A 25,387-nucleotide genomic window follows, 5' to 3' on the forward strand; every position below is an offset into this window, starting at 1 on the left:
TTCTAAAGGCGCTTGTTTGTGTAAGTATTACACTTCATGCTATTATCTCCCTAGCGTAATCCCGTTTTTCACAGGGTCCGCTTACCTAACCTAAGGATTTGCGGTCCGGTTTTTAAAGAAGCGTCTGCCTATCTAACTTTCCAAACCATGAAGAGTCATTTCTCGAAAATATGGGTTTCTTCATGATGTTTTCCTTCACCGCTGAGCATGTGATTATCATATAAGATTCAAACGAATTGGAAAATTATTGGTTTACGCCCGGTCTGGCATTCGAACCTACGACCTCACAGTGACAGTCAAGCGTTCTTTCAACAGGGCTACCACCACGGCTTCAAGTTATAATATTATCTCTTTACGTTATAAACATTTGTACTATAGAAATACCATTTTTTTTACAGTAACATGTAGAGTAGACAACGATTGTTTCCTCGGACACATTTGTTTGGGAAGTAGCTGTCAATACGGCTGTAGGCATGACGAAGACTGTGGTCCGGAGGAGTTCTGCAAAAACAACTATTGCCAGAATCCTTGTGCTAACGATATTAATCCATGTGGACCTAATGCATTATGCTCCGTCATCGAAAGAAAAGCTCTATGCTCTTGTACTGAAGGATTGATACCAAACCCTACCCCTAATATCGGTTGTGTCCGAACACCTTCACTCTCTTGTCGTATGCATACTGATTGTGCTACTGGTTGGAGATGTGAAGACGATCGCTGCCGTCCCGCATGCACGGCGGATGGGTCAGAATGTCTGCAAGGCGAAAGATGTGATGCAGGTGTGTGCCGATATGCCTGCACTGCAGATGAGCACTGCTCAGATGAGGAAGTGTGTGACGGACGTATTTGCGTGACGGGATGCAGATCACACTCTGACTGTTCCAATGATTTAGCCTGTCTGTCAGGCCAGTGTCTAGACCCTTGTACTGAACCCGCTACATGTGGCGCTAACGCGTTGTGCTCCACTAAAAATCACCAACCTGTATGTACTTGTCCATCATCACTAGTAGGTGATGCGAAAGTTGCGTGCAGGAGAACACCTGCAGCTTGCGATATGAACAAAAATTGCCCTGATGGATTCAGTTGTTATGGAGATACATGTTACCCGTCTTGCAGAAGGTATGTATCATATGAAATAACATACACTTTCAGCGATATATAAAAGTATGTGAGTTTAATCATATGTATTGTTTTCAGCGACATTATATGTTTATCAAATGAAAAATGTATCAGAGGTATATGCAGAGTGGTGTGCAACAGCGATGATGCTTGTACGGAGGGTCATATCTGTGAGAATAGGATTTGCAAACAAGGCTGTAGGGACGATAACGCATGCGACGAATATGAAGCTTGTCTTAATGGTCAATGCAAAGGTAATTAAATTACTAGTATTTCTATGGACTATGTAAGTGGAACTTATTAACTCGACATTGTTTGTTTTAATACTATGTTTATGTTCACACAGATCCTTGCAAGGAGAGCGGCTTATGCGGTATTTGTTCAGAATGTAAGGTACTTAATCACCGTGCTCAATGCAGCTGTTCCAGCAATTATAGCGGTAACCCGCTCGTGGAATGCAAGAGAAAAAAATTACAGTGTGACGGCTTCTGTCCGTGTGATGACAGTGGCTATTGCATATCTCTTTGCGATAACAACTCAGACTGCTCTTGTGGCGAAAAATGTTTCAATGGAGGATGTCGATCACTGTGCTCAGCCCGAAATAAATGTCCTGAACGACAAATATGCACTCATGGAGTATGCATGCCAGGTTGCAACAACGATAGAGATTGCGGGGATGACATGTTGTGTGCCTCGAAAAACTGTGTGAAAGCTTGCAGAGACAACTCTTGCGGTAAAAATGCTGTCTGTTTAGCTACTCGACACAGAGCAGTATGTAGTTGCCCCAGCGGCTTTTCTGGAGACCCCATCAAAGAATGTAAATCATATGAATGCCTACAAAATGAAGACTGTGGTTCTGATGAAGAATGCAACACCGACGGAAAATGCAAAAATGTATGCCTCGGTGCGTGTGGACTAAACGCCATTTGTCGCTCTGTCAACCGTAGTCCACAATGTTCCTGTCCTCCGAACTATTTGGGAAATCCTAAAATCGAGTGTACTAAACAAGCAGTTGGCAGTTGTTTGCGTAATCCTTGTGGAGTGAATGCTCGCTGTCGGGATGTGGAAGATGGGAGCTATGAATGTACATGCCCACCCAACTGTGCTGGTAATCCTCAAAGGCAATGTTTCTGTGGTACAATGGAACCGTGTGCTTCCAAAAGTTGCGGTACTAATGCGCAGTGCCGTATCGGTCAAAACGGGCAACCGCAATGCTACTGCCCACGCAACTATCCTAACGGCGATCCAAATATAGAATGTAAGTAACTGTTTAAATGACACAGCCTCATTAGTTATTCTAACATATATTGTAATGCTACGACGAGGAATGTAGAGGCAAATAATGGTTTTCTTACCAATATAATATTTTCAGGTGCTTTGGAACGCAGTGTAGTTGACTGCCGAACTACAGGTTGTGGAATTAATGGTGAATGTTTAAGAGAAGGGGCAGAGTTTGTATGTAGATGCATTCCAGGCACCGAAGGACAAGCGGATATCGAGTGCAAGACCAGTGAGTACACTGAAATCTTTTCTCATTTGTCTTATTTTGTCACATGTACAAATGCACGACAGAACATTACCTCATAAATTAGGTTTCAGTTGTTTCTATTTTAATGTACAGAGTTTTATTTAAAGCAATGGTGACATGTATAGTATTATTTTCAAATATTTTCTCTCCCACACACCGTGTATATATACAAAGGTTCTCAATTGGGAGCAGGGTATTCACTGTAGGTATTGGGCGTTAGAGGAATAAGAAAAGTTGAAAAAAAAAGAACATTTGTAAACGTAATTGTTAAAAGAAAACATACATTAACGCCAGAATAGGTTATTTTAAATGTACAAATATGTTTTGTCATTTCCTTTAAATGGTATGACATATCTGTACTTTGTATTTGTTGATATAGTGGAAGCATTCTCACCGTTTGTGCTTAAATTATTAAACAGTCGGTAACATTTTGTTCGGCTTCATGTACATATTACGCTTGTATTATAATATTCCGTTATATACATATCTCTGATCATAAACTCTCAGTTTCAAAAAGCATGCACTGTCTCGTGAGAAAGTTTCCTCTTCGCGGCTGAAGGTACCGCTCTTTCGACTCTGCTTTCTTCTTTCACATCTTCCTAGGTATCGAATGCACGAGCGACAAGGACTGTCCAGTAGACAAAGCGTGTTTGAGTTTGCACTGCGTGGATCCTTGCACGGTCCGGGGCGTGTGCGGCGAGGATGCGCTTTGCGTGCCACTCATGCACCGCGCGCACTGTTCGTGCCCGCAGTGCTACGTGGGCCAGCCGCGAGTCGCCTGCCGCCTCGACCCCACCTGCAAGCCCACCGCCGATCTCAATGTCACCTTCACATGCTCCGAAACTAAATCTTGCCCCACCAAATTGGCTTGTGACCTCAGCACAAATGAATGCAGAAATCCATGCGCAAACTATCAAAATTGTCGTCGAAATCAGAAATGTGAAGTTAGAAATCATAAACCAATGTGCGTATGTCGGAACGGATTTGCATTGAATGAGAAAGGAGAATTAACTTGCGCGCCGGAGTACGCAGAATGTACAAGGGATGAACAATGCCCATCTAATGCGGCTTGCCGAAATTCTAAGTGTGTGAATCCGTGCTTAGCATCGAAAGAACCAATATGTACTAAAGGAAAACAATGTGAGGTAGTTGAGCACCGTGCAACTTGCTTGTGTGTCGAAGATTGCAACCCAACAGTATCGATATGTTTGAGAGACAATGGGTGTCCGAATAACTTGGCATGCAGAGATTTCCAATGCAAAGACCCATGCAAGGGTGCGTGTGGCGGTGCTCCGTGTTCGGTAGAAGACCATCACCCCGTATGCAAGTTTTGTCCTAATGGGTTCACACACGATGAGAAGCATGGCTGCATTAAAGGTAATTTCTACCACGAACAAAATGTTTCCAAATTAGAGTTTCATATAGTACTTAGCGTCTTTTTAAAATCTTATTAATATTTGTTCTTCATATTACAGGAAGTGTTGATAGTTTCCACTCTATGACTTCATGCGGCTCTATCTCTATCTTTCTCCTATGATTCAAGCATGTTTCATATTTATCTTTTTCCACAGTTTGAACTTCTTCTATCAGGTAGTCTTCCAGCATGTTATCACGTATTATGTGTACATACATATTTTTATTCATTTTGTAATAACTTTCACTCGAACATTGGTGATGGTTGCGCTTAACTTAATTGTAACGCTTGCTTTTAGCATATGCAACAAAACTGCCACGAGACAGAGTTTGCAAAACTGTACTTATGGTATATTTTATGTGTGATACTTCAAAATGTACAATGTTTGTATTTTACTTATTATATGAATTCTATTTCTACAGCACGTTAGAAACTTTAACTGCTTTTAGTTTCTTAGCACTACCTACGAACATAAATCGAACTAAAGTTATTTTAAATATTTGAACATAAATTCAAAATAATTTCTTGTGAGATATAAAATTAAAAAAATATGAAGATTAAATGAAATGGAATGAAATATTGTTAATCTGACTAGTGTACTAATATTTTTTGCGTTTGTGTAGCTCTAGAATGTGGTGCGCACGACCACTGCGCGGCAGGACTAGCCTGTATGGAAGGACGGTGCGGCGACCCGTGCGCGCGCGGAGGCCCGTGCGCGGCCGGCCAGCACTGCGCTGTAGTCAACCATCAGCCTGTTTGCTCTAAGGGTATGAAACCCATTAGATAATAATGGTTTCGTTAATTGTCAATCAATACGATATGGACTTTGTAGAGATGTCCCTAATTTTCTTATTGGTTGCCCCTCATCTTAACATCCGAAATCGACCTTGGCCCTAGGTCACTGAATGGCAGTAGGTACTCATGGGCCTTTTGACGATCAGGGGTTGTTAAAAACACCACATCGAAGCAATGCAATTTGACATTTGTTTGCATTGCTCTTATGTACGCAAATATCAAATTGCAATATTGATTTTTTAGATCATGCTATTCTATATGCGTTACCTTAATAACCTACCAAATTACATTTTTGTGTTGTTTTTTAGTTTGTCAATGCCAAACGTCGTCGGACTGCGCAAGATATCCGAACACCTATTGCGATGGATGTGCATGTGTAAGAGGTGAGTTCGCTTATGTTTTACCGTAGCTAATGACTTTTAATTCCTATTATGTTTCGAAGCTGAGTGTCACTAGTAAATATATTTTTTTAATCATTCCCTGTAGATTTTACATTCCGTAATTTACTTCACTTACTTTACTTTAGTCTTTTTATTATTATTATTAATAGCCCGCAATGTCCCACTGCAGGGCAAAGGCCTCTCTTCCCTTCTTCCACTCCTTCCTGCCCCCAGCTTGTTCGTGCCACCGTTTCGAAAAGCGGTCTAACTCGTCGCGCCATCTTTTTCGTGGCCTTCCCCGACGTCTGACAGCATTTGCAGGAGCCCACTCTGTAGCTTTTTGGCCCAGAGGTCATCGGCATTCGGGCAACATGTCCAGCCCAGTCCTATTTCAAGCAGGCAGCCTTTTTCGCTACGTCTGCTATTTTAGTTTTGGAACGTAGCGTGGTGTTTCGGATCCGATCGATCAATTTAACACCAAGGATGCAGCGTTTCCATACCTCTCTGGCAAACCTTGAGTGTGGACTTTTGGATATCAGTCAAAGACCAAGTCTGAGCGCCGTAGGTGAGAATGGGAAAATGCACATGTCCATGAGTTTGCGCTACTTGTTTGTGTTTGTTTGTTTGTTTACTTTAGTCTTAGTTTACTTAATTTATATGGACGCATTTTCGAATATGAAACTTTGTATTTTACTCTTGTAAGAACGATATGAATCATATGCCTCTGTTTGTTTATGAATTAACATGCGTCCGTTATTTCCGTGAAGGTGACCAACCAACTGCGAACTGTGCCCACTGTCGGCCCGGAGTCCCCTGCGATCCCTTCTCAGGGGCCTGCATGGAAAGTGAGTACCGCTTCAATACTTCACTAGCAACTCTTGTGCCAAAACTAAGATGCTAATCATAATAGTTTTTAACTACCTATGCTAATTTGTTATGTTGCCTTTTGTGTTTTAGCTAACTATTCATATTTTGATGAAACACATACAGGACATCGATCAATTTTTATATTATATCATACATGTCGATTTCATATAAGGACGTATCGCGGACTACTACTTTAATGCTAGCAAGTCTGCGGCTACTTTATCATGTGAATAGCAAAACTAACTCCAGATGAACTGGTTATTGCTATAATTGTATTGTACCATTTGTCCGATAAAACGCCACAAAGTACTGGCAATGATACCTCGGCAGACCCGGAAGACAGTATACACCTAAGTATTTATTATTTTCTACGGATGCTCGGTTGTAGATCTAGTTTCACAAACCTTGTATGAATACAAAATGGGTTCAAATTTCCACTCTAAAACGTTTCAGGCTTAATAGCTTCATATTTATGCATATTTTACATTTAAACAGATTTATTAGTCTTTTATATTACTTTATTGAGGAATGCTTATGAAATATTTAAGAAAAAATACCAATTCCTATGTATTTACTAGCTTCTGTATTTTGTAGTGACGACACGTTGTATATTTAAATGGTCTATTAAGCCTAATTCGTTACACATTCTTTCGTTGATATATCCTTCCAATATTTTTATTCTTTTCTTCCTGGTATGGGCTTTTTTAGATAGCATGGGTACTCATAACATCTTCCTATCTAAGTATATATAAAATGAGCATGATAACGTTACACATTGAAATATATGATATAAAGTGAAACGTTTATGTTAAATGAGAAAAAAAATATATATTTCAATAACGATTTTATTATTGCATTCCTATTAACAGATGATCAACCCAAAAATGTCCCATTAACTGAAACAAACTTCGATATTACCACGACCAGCACCACGTTGGAAGCCGAAAGTGGAACCACTTCTGACGATACAATGCCAACTGATCACGTACCCCTTTATACTAACAATGATGAATTCACAGACACGACAGAATCAACGGTAACAGACACAGACAAACCCTTAACGACATTAACTCGCGAAACAACTTTTAATTATCAGGAAAGTGAAACTAGTGTCACATCTACATTTGTGAATATTGACACTACAACACAAAAATCAGAAAACTTTATGACCACTCCTCAGTCACTCGATACGACAACAAAATATCATGATATAGTCAATGATACTTTAGAGCAAACAAGCAGTGTTACGTTATTTATTACAGACGTGAGTATTATCGAATCAAGAACTGAAGAAGATTATTCCACTGACGTGACTTCTGAGAACAACACAACTACTGGAAAGCCAATGTTAGGTGATGAATTTACAACAGAACTGGACAGTGGAATAATAAAAGATGAATTAACTACCCAGAATGAACTAAAAATAAATACTCAATCTACTACTAACGTTGTTGAAAACGTTAAGACTGAAAGTGCCATAAATGAGGATACGACATCGCAGCCAGCAGAATTAATACCTACTATGAATTCAGTTTTCTCTACAAATAAAGAACAAACACCAACTACTGTCAGAAGTGATGTAACGAAAATTACTACAAAAGGAATAGAAACATATACTCCGGATAGCAATATTGAAAAACAATCAACCCTGGAGTCTGATGTGTTGCTACAAAGCAGTAGTACGATTCATGTTGAAAGTACAGTAAAACCGTATGTAAAACATAATGTAACAAGTGGGTTGTCTACACCATCCACTGAAAATAAAAATACAAAGACGCCAGAAAATCAACGACAACTAAATAATAATTACACCGAAATAACTATAATTCAAACTTCCACTAACAATGTAAGTAAATCCTTACAAACAGGAGTTTCAGACAATGTAACTAGCAGTATAGATACACATACGGTTCCTTCTGTAACTAAGCCTTATAGTTTAGCATCCAGCGATAACGACAATGAAACTCATACAACTACGCAAAGTTCCGAAGATACAATATCATCACAAATATCTGAAACTATTACTACAATATCTCAAGAGACAAGTAAAGACTCTGTTGATACTTCTACAACACTTATGCGAACAGTCACGACAGAACTTATATCTGATGACACTATAACTAGTACTCCTGAAAGTATTTATTCTGAAGCAACAGTAATTCCTTTGGTTACAGTAACTAATTCAGGAGAAACTCTTACGGATGAAGATATTTCATCAACTAGTGATGTATTAAAACAGACTACGGTAGGGCCTGATGAGATAAGCAATGACGTTACTACTCAATTATCAAAAACACAAACGGAAAAATTTAAAGATATTGAAACCACTACTACAACTACACCATTTGAAACAACCGTTTATGCTGAAGTAGGTACAACAAAAGAGGCAACTAATGTAACACAAAGTGGGCTGTCTAAAGAAGTAAAAGATATGACAATTCCAGAGAGCAACAAAGCGTTTGAAAAAGACTATTTGACATCTACAACAGAAACGTTTGTCAACACTGAAGCTTTAACTGAAAAAACTGATGATCATACGTTATCAATTACCGAAAAAGTAACTGTTCCACTAACAACTACACAGCAATATATTATCACAGAATCTATTACTTCAGCCAAAACTGATACTACTGTGACTGATGCCTCAGCAATTTTTGCTAAAGAAGATACATTTACCACATCAACGTCTATTCTAACAAATTCGGGAATGGAAGGTTCAACGACAACTTCACAAGACGGAACGATAAAAAGCACTGCAACAACACCTGAAATGTTTGATATAACGGACGTTGTTGCCAATAAAACAAAGGTAACAGAAGGTGATGCCATGTCTACAAAAGAACCAACGGAAAATATAGAAATGGTTACATCAAAGACGTTTGAAGAACTTACTTCAGCAACAAATAACATTGAAATGTCGACAGTAACAATTACAAACATTGATACCACAGAAGCTACAGAAAAATTCTTTGTAAATACGAATACATCAACAGAAAGTATGGAAATAACAAAAATGGTAACAGATGAAATAGCTGACAAGGTAAGTAATACGGTAATAATCACGACGGAAGATATGACAATAGCAACTGAAAGTACAAAAATATTTGATAATACTGAGGAAACAACATTTACCATGGAAGGTAAGACCACAGAAACATCAGAAACTACTGAAAAGTCTACAGTAACGTTAGTAAAGAATATTGAAATTAGTACTGTCGAAACAAATACTATGGAATATTTAACAACATCAACAGAAAGTAGCCACCAAACTCTGATAACATCAACTGAAAGGTATGATGGAATCGTTACAGCTACAACAAACACCATGAAAAGCATGTCAGAAAATACTGAAAAGTTTGCAGGAACTATTAGTCCTACCATTCATACTATAGAGGATGTAATGAAAATAACAGAAACTACAGAAATGTCTACACAAGTGACATTGGAAGAAAGGTCAGATATAACAGGTACTGGTACAATAAGTGCAGTGGATGGCAAGGCGATAACAACTGAAAAATCACAAATATCTACGGAAATACTACCAGAAAATACAGGAACAAATATGATGACTGATACGGCAATACCAATGTATACTACTGAAAGACCGGAAACAGAAGAAGTGGATACAACTACAATTATCTTGGTGGAAGACATTAAAACAACAACAGAATCTATTCAGAAATCAACATTAATATCACAGTATGCAACTGATATTGATGAAACAAAAATGATTGAAGGTTTAACAACTGAGCTAGATAATTCTGGGAAGTATGTAACTACACCGGATATGATGTATACCTCCACAAATATAATCTTATCAAATACTAAAGATAGTATTACAACAACAGAAAGATCCGCAATAACTGAAGAGGATTTTGATAACATCACAGCTAACCTTACAACAGAAAACATTGCAACGGCAACAGAAAGTATAAATAGATCTACTAAAAATTTGATAGATATATTTAAAAATACAGATGTTATCACAAAAAAAACAATAGATGATTCAACAATTGAAACCGAAGCTTCTACTATAAAAGTGACGTCTATAAGTGATGAAATGAATCCAGTTATTACAAATTGGACGGAAAGTACTAACATAGCAAATACTGCAAAAGGATTAGTTACATCAGGGGAATGGTTATCAAGCACGGAAATTGACATATTACATACTACAGACAAAATTACAACTATGCCGTCAGAAATTCCTGTGACATCAGGGGAAACTTTAAACAATGATGTAGTTACCACAACAAATATAGAAAGTGCAACACAAGTCACAGGAAGTACTACAGTTTTTGATACTACATATACTGTAACAGGGATCGCAAAAGATACAGAGGCTAATAATGTCGTTACTAAAACCACAACGGAAATATTTGAAAACACAGACGTAAATATTGTATCAACTGAAAAAGAAGATTTGGGAACACATACAGTTTTTGAAAGTACAAGTGTGTCTACTAAAACTACAACACCTCTAATTAATCTTGTAGAACATGATATTTCTTCTACTACAAATGTATTATATACAACATCTGACGATGAAATTGGAGTAGATAAAACAAGTACGTATAACTCAGAAACATCAACAGAATATAATCTTAACACATTAACACACAATTTAGAAACAATTACTGAAAAAAATACTGTACTAGATGAAAAGTTGAATACCATAGATACTACCAACACTATTAAACATACTACTGCACCAACCCACACTTCGACTATTGTAAGCACAGATGTGGTTATATCAGAAACTGAACAAACAGACCTTGAAACTCAAACAACCTCAGCTACAACTTCAGGAATATTTAATACCTACTCAACAGAAACTGTGATTGACCGATTTACATTTAAAAATGAAAGTAATACAGATGTAATAGATACTACTTTATCTGAATCTGAAAACGACCTTGATTCGACAACCTCTGCTACTAGTAAACCAAGTGAAGTTACTTACGATAACACAGTATCAGAAACAATGACACATTTACAGACAACTACAATTACTACATCTAGTGTAACTCAAAATAACGAAAGTGAAACGATTCCTGATAATACAGATACAACTGGAATACATTACGAATCTACTGTAGATAACTCAGTGACTGTATATCCCGAAACATTTACAACACGTGATGACCATCCAACAAGTATTGACGTTAGAACAACAACACTGTATGAACTAACTAGCCCTACTGAATCAGAACACACAGATTCCACTCAAAATATTCTTGATGGAAATATTACTGACACAACAATAAATTTCACCTCATCTGAACAAACGACTTCGTCCTCAATAGCTATTAATTCTACTGATATTAGTTCCGTGTCCACTGACACAACCTATATATCAAGTACAGAGAATATTAAAAAATCTACCATATCATCTTATTTAAGCACGTCAACAGATAACTTATCATCTCGAAGAAAAGACGTTGACATACCCGCCTGGACAGACTCAACTTCTATTACGGACATGACTTCGACGGACACAAGTACGCTCATGACAGAGACATCTACTAACCTTGAATGTAAAGTGAATTCACAATGCTCAACGGACAAGGGGTGCATAAACGGAGTATGCCAGAACCCATGCCTGGTGGAGCAGAGTCCATGTACAAAGAGTACTCCCTGTCAAGTGGTCAACCACGTCGCCGTGTGTATATGTGATCATGCCGCTGGGGAATCCTGCGTAAGAGGTATGCACCTAAGGTATTTTGTTTGCATACCCAAAAAATATATTTTCAATTAGATTTTTACAAGTTTTAATTGTGTTTATATTTTTTTAATGAAGGTGTTTTATCGGACAAATGAGTATGTAGATAAATGGTTTGATAAAAATAGTTAGGTGTAAATAATGAATTTTAAACATAATTTTAACATCCTTCTTAATGTAACATACTAACTAATTTAACATGTAACATACTAGAATCACCTGGGACAGCTAAAGCACCAGAACCTTGTCACTCGGATCGGGACTGTATAGAAACTGAAGCCTGTTTTATGGGTCTATGTGAAAACCCTTGCGAGTTTGACAATGTATGTGGTATTGGAGCAAAATGCCACCCAATAAAGCAGAGGCCAATGTGTTCATGTCCCGCCGGGCACGACGGAGATCCTGCTGTTAAATGTTCACCTAAAATATGTAAGCTATCTTACTAATTTCATTGACTTTGACAAATAGTTTATGTGCCCTTAATATTATTATTTTTATTAAATCTTAAATAGGCGCATCTTTCTATTTGTCATTTGTATAAATAATATTAATGTGGTATTAAAATATTAATTAATGTTAAAACACACTTACAGACTTAATTAATCAAATAGTTACTAAGATTCAGACATTATAATGGTAAAGGTAGCCATTATTCATCTATTAATTCAGTTGAATAAACTGTTTAATAAATTATTTTATACAGTATTAAAATACTCGTATATTAAAGTGAAGTAATGGTTTTTGTTCTTATGTATATTTTTTATTTTGCACGTCTTGTCTTGTATATTGTATAATACAAAGGTGTTTTGAATTTTACTCAGTTGGTTGCACTCGAAATGAAGATTGTCACTTGACTGAAGCTTGTATAAATAATGCATGTCAACACCCATGTGCTATACACAACCCATGCGCACCAAATGCGGTTTGTGTAAATACGAACCACGGATCAGACTGTAGCTGCACAGAAGGATATCAAGGAAATGGATACGTTGGATGTGTTCCAGGTAAGAATTGCAACTGGAATTTAATACAAGGTCTCTTACTAAACTCTTTGCTATATATACTCACAAAATGATCTTATTTTAGTCATGAGCTCGCACTCTGTTTGTCAATACAACGAAGATTGCCCTCCAGAGCTATTGTGTGACAGATTAAACAGAGTTTGTATTAGTCCTTGTGCTGGCAACGAATGCGGAAACAATGCTGAGTGTATACCAGTCAATCATCGCATGGAATGCAAATGTCACCCCGGCTTCACTGGCAACGCCTATTTGGAATGTTATCAAAGTAAGAATATTTCCAATTTTACACAACATAAAACAAATACAGTGCAAATTCTAAACCAATTTAATACATTTCAGTACAAGGATGCAGATCGGATAATGAATGCGCTAATACAGAAGCTTGTATAAACGGGAAATGTGGATCGCCATGCCGATGTGGCTTGAACGCAGTTTGCGACGTAATTAACCATCGTGCTTCCTGTAAATGCCTCCCTGGTTACACTGGCAATCCAGTACTGGGTTGCGATCCTCCATTGAATCCTTGTATTCCAAACCCTTGCGGTACCAATGCGTTATGTGAAATTGATAACGGAAATCCTATCTGTTACTGCCCGAAAGGATTGACTGGAAATCCATTCAAAACTTGTAGTAAGTATCTATTCATTTAGCATTTTATGGTAGGTACTAGGAAGTTGAGTTTTAGTAAAAACAACACAACTCTTCTGTTTACAGTACCCGAAGGAAATGAATGTGAACCAAATCCGTGTGGACCATATTCAGGATGCAGATTAATAGACAATAAACCAGCTTGTTTCTGTTTACCTAATTACGAAGGAAATCCACCTCGACAGCAATGCAGATTACCAAGTAATCCTTGTAATCCATCTCCCTGTGGACCTAACACACAATGTACAGTATTGTCGAATGGATTTGCTAAATGCACTTGTTTGGAAGGTTATATTGAAAGTCCTAATACCATCAGAGGTTGTGTAGAGGCACGTAATCCTTGTGAACCAAATACTTGCGGCATTGGAGCAAGATGCGACCCCAATAGAATACCTGCTTGTTATTGCCCAGAGAATACAATAGGAAACCCATACAAATCTTGTAACCATGCATCTTATCTACCACCTGATGTCCTTTGCAAACCGGGTCCGTGTGGGCCTTATGCGGAATGCTACGTCAGTAGCAATACGGAAATGTGCTTCTGTAAAACAGGATATATTGGAGATCCTTATGTTGGGTGCCAACCTCAAAGAACACTTTGTGTCCCAAGTCCTTGTGGTCCCCAAGCAGTCTGTAACGTTGTCTACGATGGGAAAGCCGTATGTTCTTGTGCTGAAGGAACGACAGGAGATCCTTGGGGTCCAGATGGCTGTCATTCACGAGAATGCGAAGTTGACGACGAATGCGCATTCAACAAAGCTTGTATTGGGTATACTTGCCGCGACCCTTGCCCTGGAGCTTGCGGTTTAAATACAAGATGCCACGTGGAATCTCATCATCCTGTATGTGTTTGTGAAGAGGGATTAATTGGTAATCCACTCCTGTGCTGTTTGCCACCAGAAGATTCGAAAGCTATCAAACCATGTAACAAAGTCCAATGTGGTATCAATGCAATTTGTCAAGACGTAGGAGACAAAGCATTGTGCTCTTGTCCACCCAATTTCTTCGGGGATCCGACAATAGAATGTAAACCCGAATGCACAATGAACTCAGATTGCCCAACTAATGAAGCCTGTATCAATCAAAAGTGCATAGATCCTTGTACATTCCAAAATATATGCGGAATCAACGCTGAATGTGTATGTTCGGATCACACCGTGTCGTGTTTATGCCGAGATGGATATATAGGAGATCCTTTGATTCAGTGCATCTATAGACGTAAGTAATACTTATTACATTTTTATCATGTTAAAACTATGTAAAGAAGCATTTACAATTATCATTTTTTACTTGCGATTATAATTATGAAACAATTTTACTTATGTTTCAGCAATAATAATCGCTCCAGATAACACGACTATCCAACCATGTTCTCCAAACCCTTGCGATCAAAATTCTCCTTGTGATACATACGGAAACCAATTTGCAATTTGCGATTCATGCGTTGGACCAAATGCGGCAAATAATCCAGCATGTAGACCAGAATGCGTGTTGAATTCTGATTGTGCTTTCAACAAAGCCTGCTTAAGAAACAGATGCGTGGATCCTTGTCCTGGTTCTTGTGGCGTCAACGCTGAATGTACAGTTTATCATCATGATCCAATATGTCGCTGTATAAATGAATTTGAAGGAAATCCCTACGTACACTGCAAGCCTACTACGAAACGTAAATATCCAAATACAATTTGAATCTTTTTACAAACTGAACTTTATATATCTAAATAAGTTACTCATCATTATTTTTTTGTTTTGTTACAGCAATCGCTCATGAAACTTGTGATAATGTGCAGTGCGGAGCTAACGCAATATGTAGAGATTTAAATGGTGCTCTCACCTGTCAGTGCTTACCGGAATTTTACGGCAATCCTTTCATCGCTTGCCGACCGGAGTGCGTGGTTAACAGCGATTGTTCACCAAATTTGGCATGTTTGAATAATAGATGTGAAAATCCCTGCAATGGCGTATGTGGCCTTGGAGCGCAATGTGAAACAGTTAACCATCACGCAGTATGCTATTGTCCACCTGGTCAGGCTGGTGATCCTTACATAAGATGTCAGCCAACTCCTATAGCACCTCCCGCTCTATCAGTTTGTGATCCATCACCTTGTGGTCCGTATAGTCGTTGTCTAGTATCATCACCAACCGGTTTTGCTGTGTGTTCCTGCTTGCCGGGTTACAAGGGTGTTGCGCCAATGTGCCAGCCAGAATGCGTCAGTAATTCTGATTGCTTACAAACAGAGACGTGTATAAATCAGAAATGTGCTAACCCATGTCAAGGCAGTTGCGGAGTTGGCGCCGAATGTATAGTAGTAAATCACAATCCAATATGTAGCTGTGGCCCCGGAAAATCAGGAGATCCATTTGTAGCATGCGCAGTAGTAATCGATAATATACCAAAAGATAAAAATCCATGCACTCCTTCACCATGCGGACCTAACTCAGTGTGTGAAATAAAATCAAATCATCCAGTATGTTCTTGTCAACCAAATTACTCTGGTACACCACCATACTGCCGACCAGAATGTGTTATCAGTCAAGAATGTCCATCAAACCGCGCTTGTATAAATGAAAAATGCATAGATCCGTGTATTGGAGCATGTGGGAATAACGCTAAATGTGATGTAGTCAATCATACGCCCTTATGCAGCTGCCTAGATGGACACAAAGGAGATGCATTTATTGGATGCGTGGCAATAGCGAAAGACGAATCTCCAACACCCTGCAATCCTTCACCTTGCGGTGATAATACAGTTTGCACAGTAGTAAACAATGTAGCTCGTTGCTCATGTATACCGCCGAATATTGGAAATCCTTATGCAGGTGGATGTCGACCAGAATGCAGTATTAACTCGGATTGCCCCAACCACTTGGCTTGCTTGTCAAACCATTGTAGAGATCCGTGCAGAGACTTATGTGGTGTGAACGCTGAATGTGCCGTCACAAATCATGTTCCAGTTTGTACTTGCTTCAAAGGTTATGAAGGAGATCCATTTTCATCTTGTCGTCCACTCCAATACAGACCACGTACGTGTAACATTATCACAATTAAATTTATTTTTTATTTCAAAATTATTTCTGTTGTATCTTAATAAGCATTATTCAAACTACCTCTATATTTTTTTTATCAGCGACACCATTGAACCCATGCGATCCATCGCCTTGTGGACCAAACAGTGAATGCAACGTGGTGAGCAATCGCGCAGCCTGTTCCTGTCGCCCAGGGTACCTCGGCGCGCCCCCCACATGCCGACCTGAATGCGCTGTAAACTCCGACTGCCCAGCGAACAGAGCCTGTATAAACCTTAAATGTAGAGACCCATGCATCAACAGCTGTGGACTTGATGCACGTTGCCATGTCGTTGGCCACAATCCCATTTGCACATGTCCAGAAAATCTACCTGAAGGTGATCCATTCATCAGATGCTTCAGAAAGAGTAAGTAACTTTTCGACATACAAAATACTGTATTGCACAAAGGACCACACATACAACCCAAAAACAACAAAACAGATAATACAAAACGCGGCGTATGCGGCCTTATTTATAAGGATAGCATTTTCTTCTAGGTAAACTTTGGATAATAGAATATACTGTAAATAATAACGTAGCGGGGCGGACAGTGCAAAATAATAAAATAAATACACACACCTACATTCTTAAATATAAAATCAATACATTAAATAGGTATTATATATATACATTATCAGCACGTCCACCAGTAATGTATACATGTTTAAGTTTTTTGATAAATAAACATATTCTATTCTATTATTATGCAAGAGATTAAAGATATCTAAAAGCCGGCCTCGAGGTTAGGTAAGCGGATCCCGTGAAAAACAGGATAACGCTGGGGAGATGATGAGAACTCAGCACTAATTTACATAATTGGTTTAGTAGTTAACTTTACCTCTTGATGATATTAGTGCGATAGATGATTAAGGTAGATCTATTCCCAGTATAGGCGTACTCTATCACAACTATTTATAATTTTCCAAACAGGTGTTGCGCCACCAGCGCCGGTGCCTGACAGATGCCTGCCTTCACCATGTGGTCCCCATTCGACGTGCCGCACTGAAAACGGCCGCGCCGTATGTGCTTGCGAGCCAGGCACGTTAGGTGCCCCACCTACTTGTCGGCCCCAGTGCGTCATCAATCAAGATTGTCCACTTGCTTTAGCATGTCTAGCTGGTACCTGCGTCAATCCTTGCGTTGGGTCCTGTGGGTTCAACGCCCGCTGCAATGTCCAAAATCATCAGCCCATATGTTCCTGCGACGAAGGCTACTCTGGTGATCCCTTCGCCGGTTGCAGTCGAGTCGAAATCGAAGGTAAGATTTTAAAAAGTTTATGTATCATTGTATTAAGCATGTTAATTATTTAAATATTGTGCATGTCTTGTTATGTGTAGTTATAGCATGTTGTACATCATAAAATTTTCAGCTCCTAAAGACGTACCTCAACATCCATGTAGTCCATCACCTTGCGGACCTAATGCTATATGCAGAGAAAGAAACGGTGCGGGATCGTGTACATGTGTAGATGATTTCCATGGGGATCCATACCTAGGCTGCCGTCCAGAATGTGTCATGAACACTGACTGTCCTATAGACAGATCCTGTTTCAATAACAAATGTATGGACCCTTGTCCTGGCATTTGTGGACAGAATGCGGAATGTAGAGTTACAAACCATGCACCATCATGTTACTGCTTGCCTGGATATAGAGGAAACCCTCTGCATGCTTGCACTCCTGTTCTGAGTAAGATCTTCTTTCTTCACTTTCCTTTATATTGTTCTTACTTTTTTCATATTCTATATCTCTTTTCTTTTTCTCTTATATTATTTTAGCATTACCGGAACCTGTGGATCCATGCCACCCTTCACCTTGTGGACCTTACAGTAATTGTCGTACTTATAATGGTCATGCCGTATGTACATGTCTCGACTTATGTGTTGGATCGCCACCAAATTGCCGGCCTGAGTGTATTGTTAGTTCTGACTGTCGACCTGATAAAGCATGTATAAATCAAAAATGTAAAGATCCATGTCCGGGTATGTGTGGTATTAATGCTCAATGCCAAGTAGTAAATCACAACCCTATATGCAGTTGTGTGAGTGGATACAGTGGTGATCCTTTCGTAAGATGTTTCATTGAAGAAAGTAAGTGAATTTAATATTTTCATATACGATTTTGAGATAATCTGATGAAAAATGAAACATTCTCAATATGCTCTTTTTTCTCACAGGGCCAATACTAATACCAATCGATGTTTGTATGCCAAATCCCTGTGGTCCAAATTCACAGTGTAGAGAAATTAACGGTGTACCCGTATGTTCCTGCCTAAACAACTATGTGGGTAGACCCCCTAATTGTAGGCCTGAATGCGTCATAGATGTTGAATGTCCAGGAAACCTGGCTTGCATATCTGAGAGATGTAGTGACCCGTGCCCAGGTTCATGCGGATTTCACGCCACGTGTACTGTCGTAAAACATGTTCCGATTTGTACATGTGATCAGGGTTATACTGGAGATCCCTTCTCGGGATGTTCGTATATTTTATGTAAGTGTGTCAAGTAAATAATAGTATAATTGTCATTTATTCGCCAGTTAGAGTACTATTTAATACATCATTTTTCGTTGTAGCAATCGAACCACAAGTAGAGAACCCATGTTCAAGATCACCCTGTGGGGCAAATGCAATATGTAAAGAGAGACATGGAGCTGGTTCATGTTCATGTCTGCCAGATTACTATGGCGATCCATACATCGAATGCCGACCAGAATGTGTACTAAATTCTGACTGTCCAAGAGATAGGGCTTGTATCAACAATAAATGCAAAGATCCTTGTCCTGGAGTCTGCGGAATGAACGCTGAATGCCGCGTACACAATCATGCTCCGTCTTGTGCGTGTCTGTCAGGTTACGAGGGCAATCCATTTACGTCGTGCTACATAAGTATGTTCAAGTACAATTATACAATAGACTACATTTAAATACGCCTACCGCAAATTCTTAACAATGATTGTGATTTTAGGTGCTATTGAAACGGTAGATCCGTGTCTGCCTTCTCCCTGCGGACCTTACAGTTTATGTCGTATTTCAAACGGACACGCAATATGCTCATGCCAAGAGGAATATTTTGGATCACCTCCATTCTGTCGACCTGAGTGCATGGTCAGCAGTGAGTGTATGCCTAACAAAGCGTGCATCAATCAAAAATGTGTTGATCCATGTATAGGGGCGTGTGGTAATAACGCCAAGTGTACTGTGGTCAATCACAACGCATTGTGCAGCTGTCCGATTAACTACGTCGGTGATCCATTTGTTCATTGCGCAATAGAAAAACGTGAGTTTTATTAAATTACAAAAATAACCAAAAAGTCCATAAAATAAATTACAAAACTAAATAACTAATAATTAAAAAAATAACGAATTTAGGTATTATATTAATTAATTTAGATGTTTTGATTATAAATATTTAACCAAAACTTACCAACTAATACAGGTAAAAAAAACTAATGAAGCTTTTAAAAACGAACAAAGCGAAAGTTTTAGTGGAGATGTATCAATTTACAATATTGTTAATATTTTAGGTCCAGAACCAAAACCTTCTGGAAATCCATGCATACCGTCTCCATGCGGTCCCAACTCACAATGTCGAGTGGTAGGGGAAACACCTGCATGCTCTTGTCAACCGGGCTATATAGGGCGAGCGCCAAATTGTCGCCCAGAATGTATATACGATGAGGAATGTCCAAGTAATCTAGCATGTATTAGAGAAAAATGTGCAAACCCATGTGAAGGCTCTTGTGGCTCGAACGCAGAATGTGTCGTTATTAATCACAAAGCCATTTGTCATTGCCGTGAAAGTTATACCGGCGATCCTTTTAGAGGCTGCTACTTCATTGGTAAGTCTGGTATGCATTATAATAAAAAATAACATATTAAGTCAAATACATGAAGTAATAATAATAAAATTAATGTATTCAGTCACAGTGCCAAGTGAAGACGAAACGAACCCATGCAACCCGTCACCCTGCGGACCGAATGCCTTATGCACAGAAAGAAATTCAGCGGGAGCGTGTACTTGTCAACCAGGATATTTCGGAGATCCTTATTTAGGCTGTCGTCCCGAGTGCGTGACCAACAATGATTGTCCAACAGATAAAGCTTGCTCAAACAACAAATGTGTCGATCCTTGTCTTGGAGCATGTGGAATTAATGCTTACTGTACTGTAGGACACCATACTCCGGTATGCCTGTGTGTCGAAGGTTACGAAGGAAACCCAGTAGTATCATGTCACCCTGAAAGGAAACGTTAGTAGTTTTTATTTAATAAAAGACATCTATTATTTTTCTTTTATTATTATTGAGAAGGTTGAGCAGTTCTATTAACATAATATTTAAACTTTTAGCACCGCTGGCGGAATTAAATCCATGTATGCCGTCACCATGTGGATCATATAGTATTTGTAAAGTAGTAGACGGTCACGGAGTATGTTCTTGTCAAGAAGGATACGTTGGGTCCCCACCAACATGCAGACCGGAGTGCGTAACCAGCACTGATTGTCCTCAACACCAAGCGTGTATACAACAAAAGTGTAAAGACCCATGTCCAGGAACGTGCGGCGTCAACGCTAAGTGCCAAGCAATTAACCATAATCCTATTTGCACTTGCAAAGCAGGGTTTACTGGTGATCCATTCGTATTTTGCCAATTAGAACAAAGTAAGAAACTTTCTAAGAAAATAAAATGTTCAAACAATAAAATGAAAATGTTTATTAATTCAGTTGAACCTAATATATTTATGACATCACATTTACTTTTGCATGAATCTTAAATATCTTGTTTTTCTTGTACTTTAATACTTTTCTTTCAATATTATCTTTTTCATGATCTTGTGCTTTATTATTCTTATTCTACTGTTCTTTTCTTTCTTAGAACCTATCTATGAGGGGCCTAAAGGAAATCCATGCATACCGTCGCCGTGTGGTCCATATTCTCAGTGTAAAGTAGTCGGTGAAGCGCCTGCATGTTCATGCTTACCGAATTACATCGGTGTTGCACCAAACTGTAGACCTGAATGCTCTATCAACGCAGAGTGTCCGGGTAATCTTGCATGCCAAAATGAAAGATGCGTAGATCCATGTCCGGGTTCCTGTGGTTTCAATGCAGAATGTTCTGTAGCAAATCATGTAGCGCTATGTAATTGTATTCTGGGATACACAGGTGATCCATTCGGTGGATGTTCCAGAATTGAATGTAAGTTTCTAGTCATATAATGGCACCAATTGCGTTTTACTGTAGTTTAGTTTTAAATTTTCTTTCGTAATTTCTTTTCACAGATACTACAGAGCCACCGCCAAATCCATGCAATCCATCGCCGTGTGGCGCGAATGCGCTTTGTAAAGAAAGAAATGGCGTCGGGTCTTGCTCTTGTTTGCCAGAATACTTTGGAGACCCGTATACCGGATGTCGTCCGGAATGCGTTTCTAACTCAGATTGTGATCGCAATAAAGCATGCTCGAACAATAAGTGCAAAGACCCGTGCCCGGGAACATGTGGTATTAATGCTGAATGTAGAACTGTAAACCATTCTCCAACCTGCACTTGTGTTTCGGGATACACTGGCAACCCACTGGTTAGATGTGAAATAGAAAGTGAGTTTACTTTTGAAATGCAGTTTTCAGTTAGTTTGATATTGCAAACGCAAATAAGTATTAATTGTAATATTTTTTCACAGTTATTCAAGATAAAAACCCTGAACCCCAGGATCCGTGTAGACCATCACCTTGTGGACCTAACAGTCTTTGCCGTGTTGTAAATGGACATAGTGTTTGCACTTGTGAAAACACCTACATAGGCACTCCGCCGTCTTGCCGACCCGAATGTATTGTCAGCTCGGAATGTCCACAAGACAAAGCTTGTGTGAACAAAAAATGTATAGATCCCTGCCCGAACACATGTGGTCTAAACGCCCGTTGTCAAGTAGTTACTCACAATCCCATCTGCAGCTGCACACCTGGTTTTACAGGAGATCCATTCACCAAATGTACTCTAGAAGAAAGTAAGTAGCAGGGCTTAACGTCTGCTTTAGTCATGTCTTTGTGATGTTCTAGAATAATTATAATGCTGTAATCAATTTTCAGTAACGGTTCCCGTTGACCCTTGTGTACCATCGCCTTGCGGACCATATTCAGAATGCCGAGTTATTGGAAACCAAGCGGCTTGTTCTTGCTTGCCAAACTACATTGGAAGAGTACCAAATTGCAGGCCAGAATGTACAATCGATGCTGAATGCCCAAGCAACACAGCCTGTGACAATGAACGTTGTAAAGATCCATGCCAGGGAGCATGTGGAATAAATGCTCTCTGTGTAACTGTGAATCACAGACCTATTTGTAGTTGCCAGCAAGGTTTCACCGGTGATGCATCGCGAAACTGTGTTCAAATTGTCATGTCATGTAAGTATAATATTTTATGGCATATTGTTTTTTTTAGTTCATACATAAACTTACACCCGTAATCCCTAATAGGGAGGGCAGAGCCACAAGTAATCAAAAACAACTTGCTTGCTTCTCTGTTGATACAAAGTCCTAAGATGTATATTCTGTCAGTAATTCTTCATATATATATATTTTAATTACAGCTACCGAAGTAACACCAACATCGAGTCCCTGTACACCTTCACCTTGTGGTCCTAATGCTGAATGCAGAGAATACAACGGAGCTGGAGCATGCGCCTGTTCAGAAGGTTTTGAAGGAGACCCATACAGCCCGCAAGGATGCCGCAGAGAATGCGAAGTCAATGATGACTGTGCTCCTAACCTGGCTTGTACTCGGTTTAAATGTATCGATCCGTGTCCGAGAACTTGCGGACAAATGGCTCAATGTACTGTCGAAAATCATGTTCCCATTTGTAGCTGCCCTCGCGGTTATTCTGGAGATCCATTCTTCCAGTGTAAAGAAATTGATATAGAGCGTAAGTATCTCTGGAACAAAATACTTTATAACGACTGCATTCAGTAAACTCCGCGTTTATAGACGTAATAAATGTTAATATGTTTTGCAGCTCCTGCACCAAGGAATCCTTGTGAACCTACACCTTGTGGGCCAAACAGTCAATGCAGACAAGTTAATTTGCAAGCAGTTTGCTCTTGTCTTCCAAATTACGTAGGATCGCCCCCATCATGCAGGCCACAATGTGTAGTAAATAGTGAATGTGACACGTCTAAGGCATGTATAAACCAAAAATGTGATGACCCGTGCCCCAACACATGTGGACTGAGAGCGCACTGCTTAGTGAAGAACCACAACCCAATTTGTACCTGTCCAGCTGGCATGACCGGCGATCCATTCACACAGTGTTATCGTAAGTAACGAATGCAATTGATTCAAATTATTTTTGTTTAATGTTTATGTATGTTTAAAGGATAAATAATGTACTTGTGTATTTTTACAGCTATTCCCGCGACAACAGAGCGCCCACCATCGTGTACACCGTCACCGTGTGGTCCACATTCTCGTTGCCAACTTCTTGCTAGCGGACCAGCTTGTTCTTGTCTTCCTGGTTTCGTAGGATCACCGCCATCTTGTAGGCCTGAATGTACAATCAACTCCGAATGCCCAGCGTCTTTAGCATGTGTAAGACAGAAATGTGACGACCCATGTCCGGGGTCCTGCGGCGTCGATGCAAATTGTCATGTATTAAATCACGTTGCTGTATGTGTCTGTAATGAAGGTTTCACGGGTGATCCATTCTCGAGGTGCATTCAAATACTAGAAGGTACGTTTTATAATTACTCACTTTCATTTTTAATACTGATTAAGTTTGTTTGTGGATTGTTTAAGAAGAAGAGACTGAATAATCTTCTTTGGCTACAATTTATATAATATATAAATAATCTCGTCTTTTTTTTCAGCACCGACAACCCCACTGCCATCAGACCCATGCAATCCAAGTCCGTGTGGACCAAATGCTCAATGTGATAATGGATTCTGTACATGTTTGCCAGACTATAGCGGAAATCCTTACGAATCCTGCAGGCCTGAATGTACTGGAAGTCAAGAGTGCCCTAGAGATAAAGCATGCTTCAGAAACAAATGCCGCAACCCATGTCCTGGTGTTTGTGGACAAAATGCTAAATGTGACGTAATAAACCACATTCCTTCGTGCTCTTGTATATCAGATTACACTGGTAATCCATTCACGCAATGCCATCCAATGGAACACAGGCAGTCGCCACCTACAAGAGAGCCTTGCAGTCCATCACCTTGTGGCCCCAATAGTATCTGCAGAACTACCGATAATACTGCAGTGTGCGCGTGTATAGAAGGATTCCAAGGTGCTCCACCAGCTTGCAGGCCAGAATGTGTCGTCAGTTCAGAATGTCCATCTACTAAAGCTTGCGTCAATCAAAAGTGCATCAACCCTTGCATTAACGCATGTGGAGTATCTGCTCGTTGTGAAGTTATCAACCATAGCCCCATCTGTAGTTGCAATCCAGGACAAACTGGGGATCCGTTCAAGAGTTGTTACGATATTGTGACTCCTCCGGAACCAATTGATGCCTGTAATCCTTCACCATGTGGTCCCAATGCAGTATGTTTAGAAAGAAATGGAAAAGCCAATTGCAGATGTGTCGATAATTATGTCGGTCAGCCTCCTAATTGCAGACCCGAATGCGTTATCAATCCAGATTGTCCTTCAAACCAAGCGTGTGTTAGAAATAAATGTATTGATCCATGCCCTGGTTCATGTGGAGTAAATGCAGAATGTATCATCGTAAGCCACACTGTATCATGTACCTGCAGGGAAAAGTATACAGGAAATCCTTTCTTACAATGTGTGCCTCAAGAAGGTAAATATCAATTATTGTATTGTTTTATTGATGT

At 39.3% G+C, this 25,387-nt stretch overlaps 1 protein-coding gene across 1 annotated transcript in view; it reads left to right on the top strand.

Moving 5' to 3' along the window:
- Nucleotide 1: 1 nt before the first annotated feature.
- LOC126367649 (uncharacterized) overlaps nucleotides 2-25,387 on the top strand; it is a gene marked incomplete at its 5' end in the record, with an annotated part of 68,986 nt that continues 43,600 nt past the window's right edge. The window contains 35 exons of the mRNA XM_050011276.1: nucleotides 2-20; nucleotides 399-1,119; nucleotides 1,198-1,373; nucleotides 1,466-2,377; nucleotides 2,492-2,629; nucleotides 3,251-4,024; nucleotides 4,685-4,828; nucleotides 5,165-5,239; nucleotides 6,004-6,081; nucleotides 6,973-11,808; nucleotides 12,039-12,254; nucleotides 12,647-12,829; nucleotides 12,912-13,112; nucleotides 13,187-13,477; nucleotides 13,562-14,713; nucleotides 14,826-15,161; nucleotides 15,254-16,519; nucleotides 16,624-16,929; nucleotides 17,494-17,820; nucleotides 17,933-18,250; nucleotides 18,340-18,651; nucleotides 18,738-19,052; nucleotides 19,136-19,447; nucleotides 19,527-19,838; nucleotides 20,086-20,400; nucleotides 20,483-20,809; nucleotides 20,908-21,219; nucleotides 21,434-21,754; nucleotides 21,838-22,152; nucleotides 22,236-22,559; nucleotides 22,642-22,956; nucleotides 23,142-23,474; nucleotides 23,565-23,864; nucleotides 23,955-24,278; nucleotides 24,415-25,353. Coding sequence (XP_049867233.1) covers nucleotides 2-20; nucleotides 399-1,119; nucleotides 1,198-1,373; nucleotides 1,466-2,377; nucleotides 2,492-2,629; nucleotides 3,251-4,024; nucleotides 4,685-4,828; nucleotides 5,165-5,239; nucleotides 6,004-6,081; nucleotides 6,973-11,808; nucleotides 12,039-12,254; nucleotides 12,647-12,829; nucleotides 12,912-13,112; nucleotides 13,187-13,477; nucleotides 13,562-14,713; nucleotides 14,826-15,161; nucleotides 15,254-16,519; nucleotides 16,624-16,929; nucleotides 17,494-17,820; nucleotides 17,933-18,250; nucleotides 18,340-18,651; nucleotides 18,738-19,052; nucleotides 19,136-19,447; nucleotides 19,527-19,838; nucleotides 20,086-20,400; nucleotides 20,483-20,809; nucleotides 20,908-21,219; nucleotides 21,434-21,754; nucleotides 21,838-22,152; nucleotides 22,236-22,559; nucleotides 22,642-22,956; nucleotides 23,142-23,474; nucleotides 23,565-23,864; nucleotides 23,955-24,278; nucleotides 24,415-25,353 — 17,845 coding nt within the window. The remainder of the gene's footprint in view (nucleotides 21-398; nucleotides 1,120-1,197; nucleotides 1,374-1,465; nucleotides 2,378-2,491; nucleotides 2,630-3,250; nucleotides 4,025-4,684; nucleotides 4,829-5,164; nucleotides 5,240-6,003; nucleotides 6,082-6,972; nucleotides 11,809-12,038; nucleotides 12,255-12,646; nucleotides 12,830-12,911; nucleotides 13,113-13,186; nucleotides 13,478-13,561; nucleotides 14,714-14,825; nucleotides 15,162-15,253; nucleotides 16,520-16,623; nucleotides 16,930-17,493; nucleotides 17,821-17,932; nucleotides 18,251-18,339; nucleotides 18,652-18,737; nucleotides 19,053-19,135; nucleotides 19,448-19,526; nucleotides 19,839-20,085; nucleotides 20,401-20,482; nucleotides 20,810-20,907; nucleotides 21,220-21,433; nucleotides 21,755-21,837; nucleotides 22,153-22,235; nucleotides 22,560-22,641; nucleotides 22,957-23,141; nucleotides 23,475-23,564; nucleotides 23,865-23,954; nucleotides 24,279-24,414; nucleotides 25,354-25,387) is intronic.

The sequence above is a fragment of the Pectinophora gossypiella genome, chromosome 6 (genome assembly GCF_024362695.1).
Source record: "Pectinophora gossypiella chromosome 6, ilPecGoss1.1, whole genome shotgun sequence".
In the NCBI taxonomy this organism is placed as follows: domain Eukaryota; kingdom Metazoa; phylum Arthropoda; class Insecta; order Lepidoptera; family Gelechiidae; genus Pectinophora; species Pectinophora gossypiella.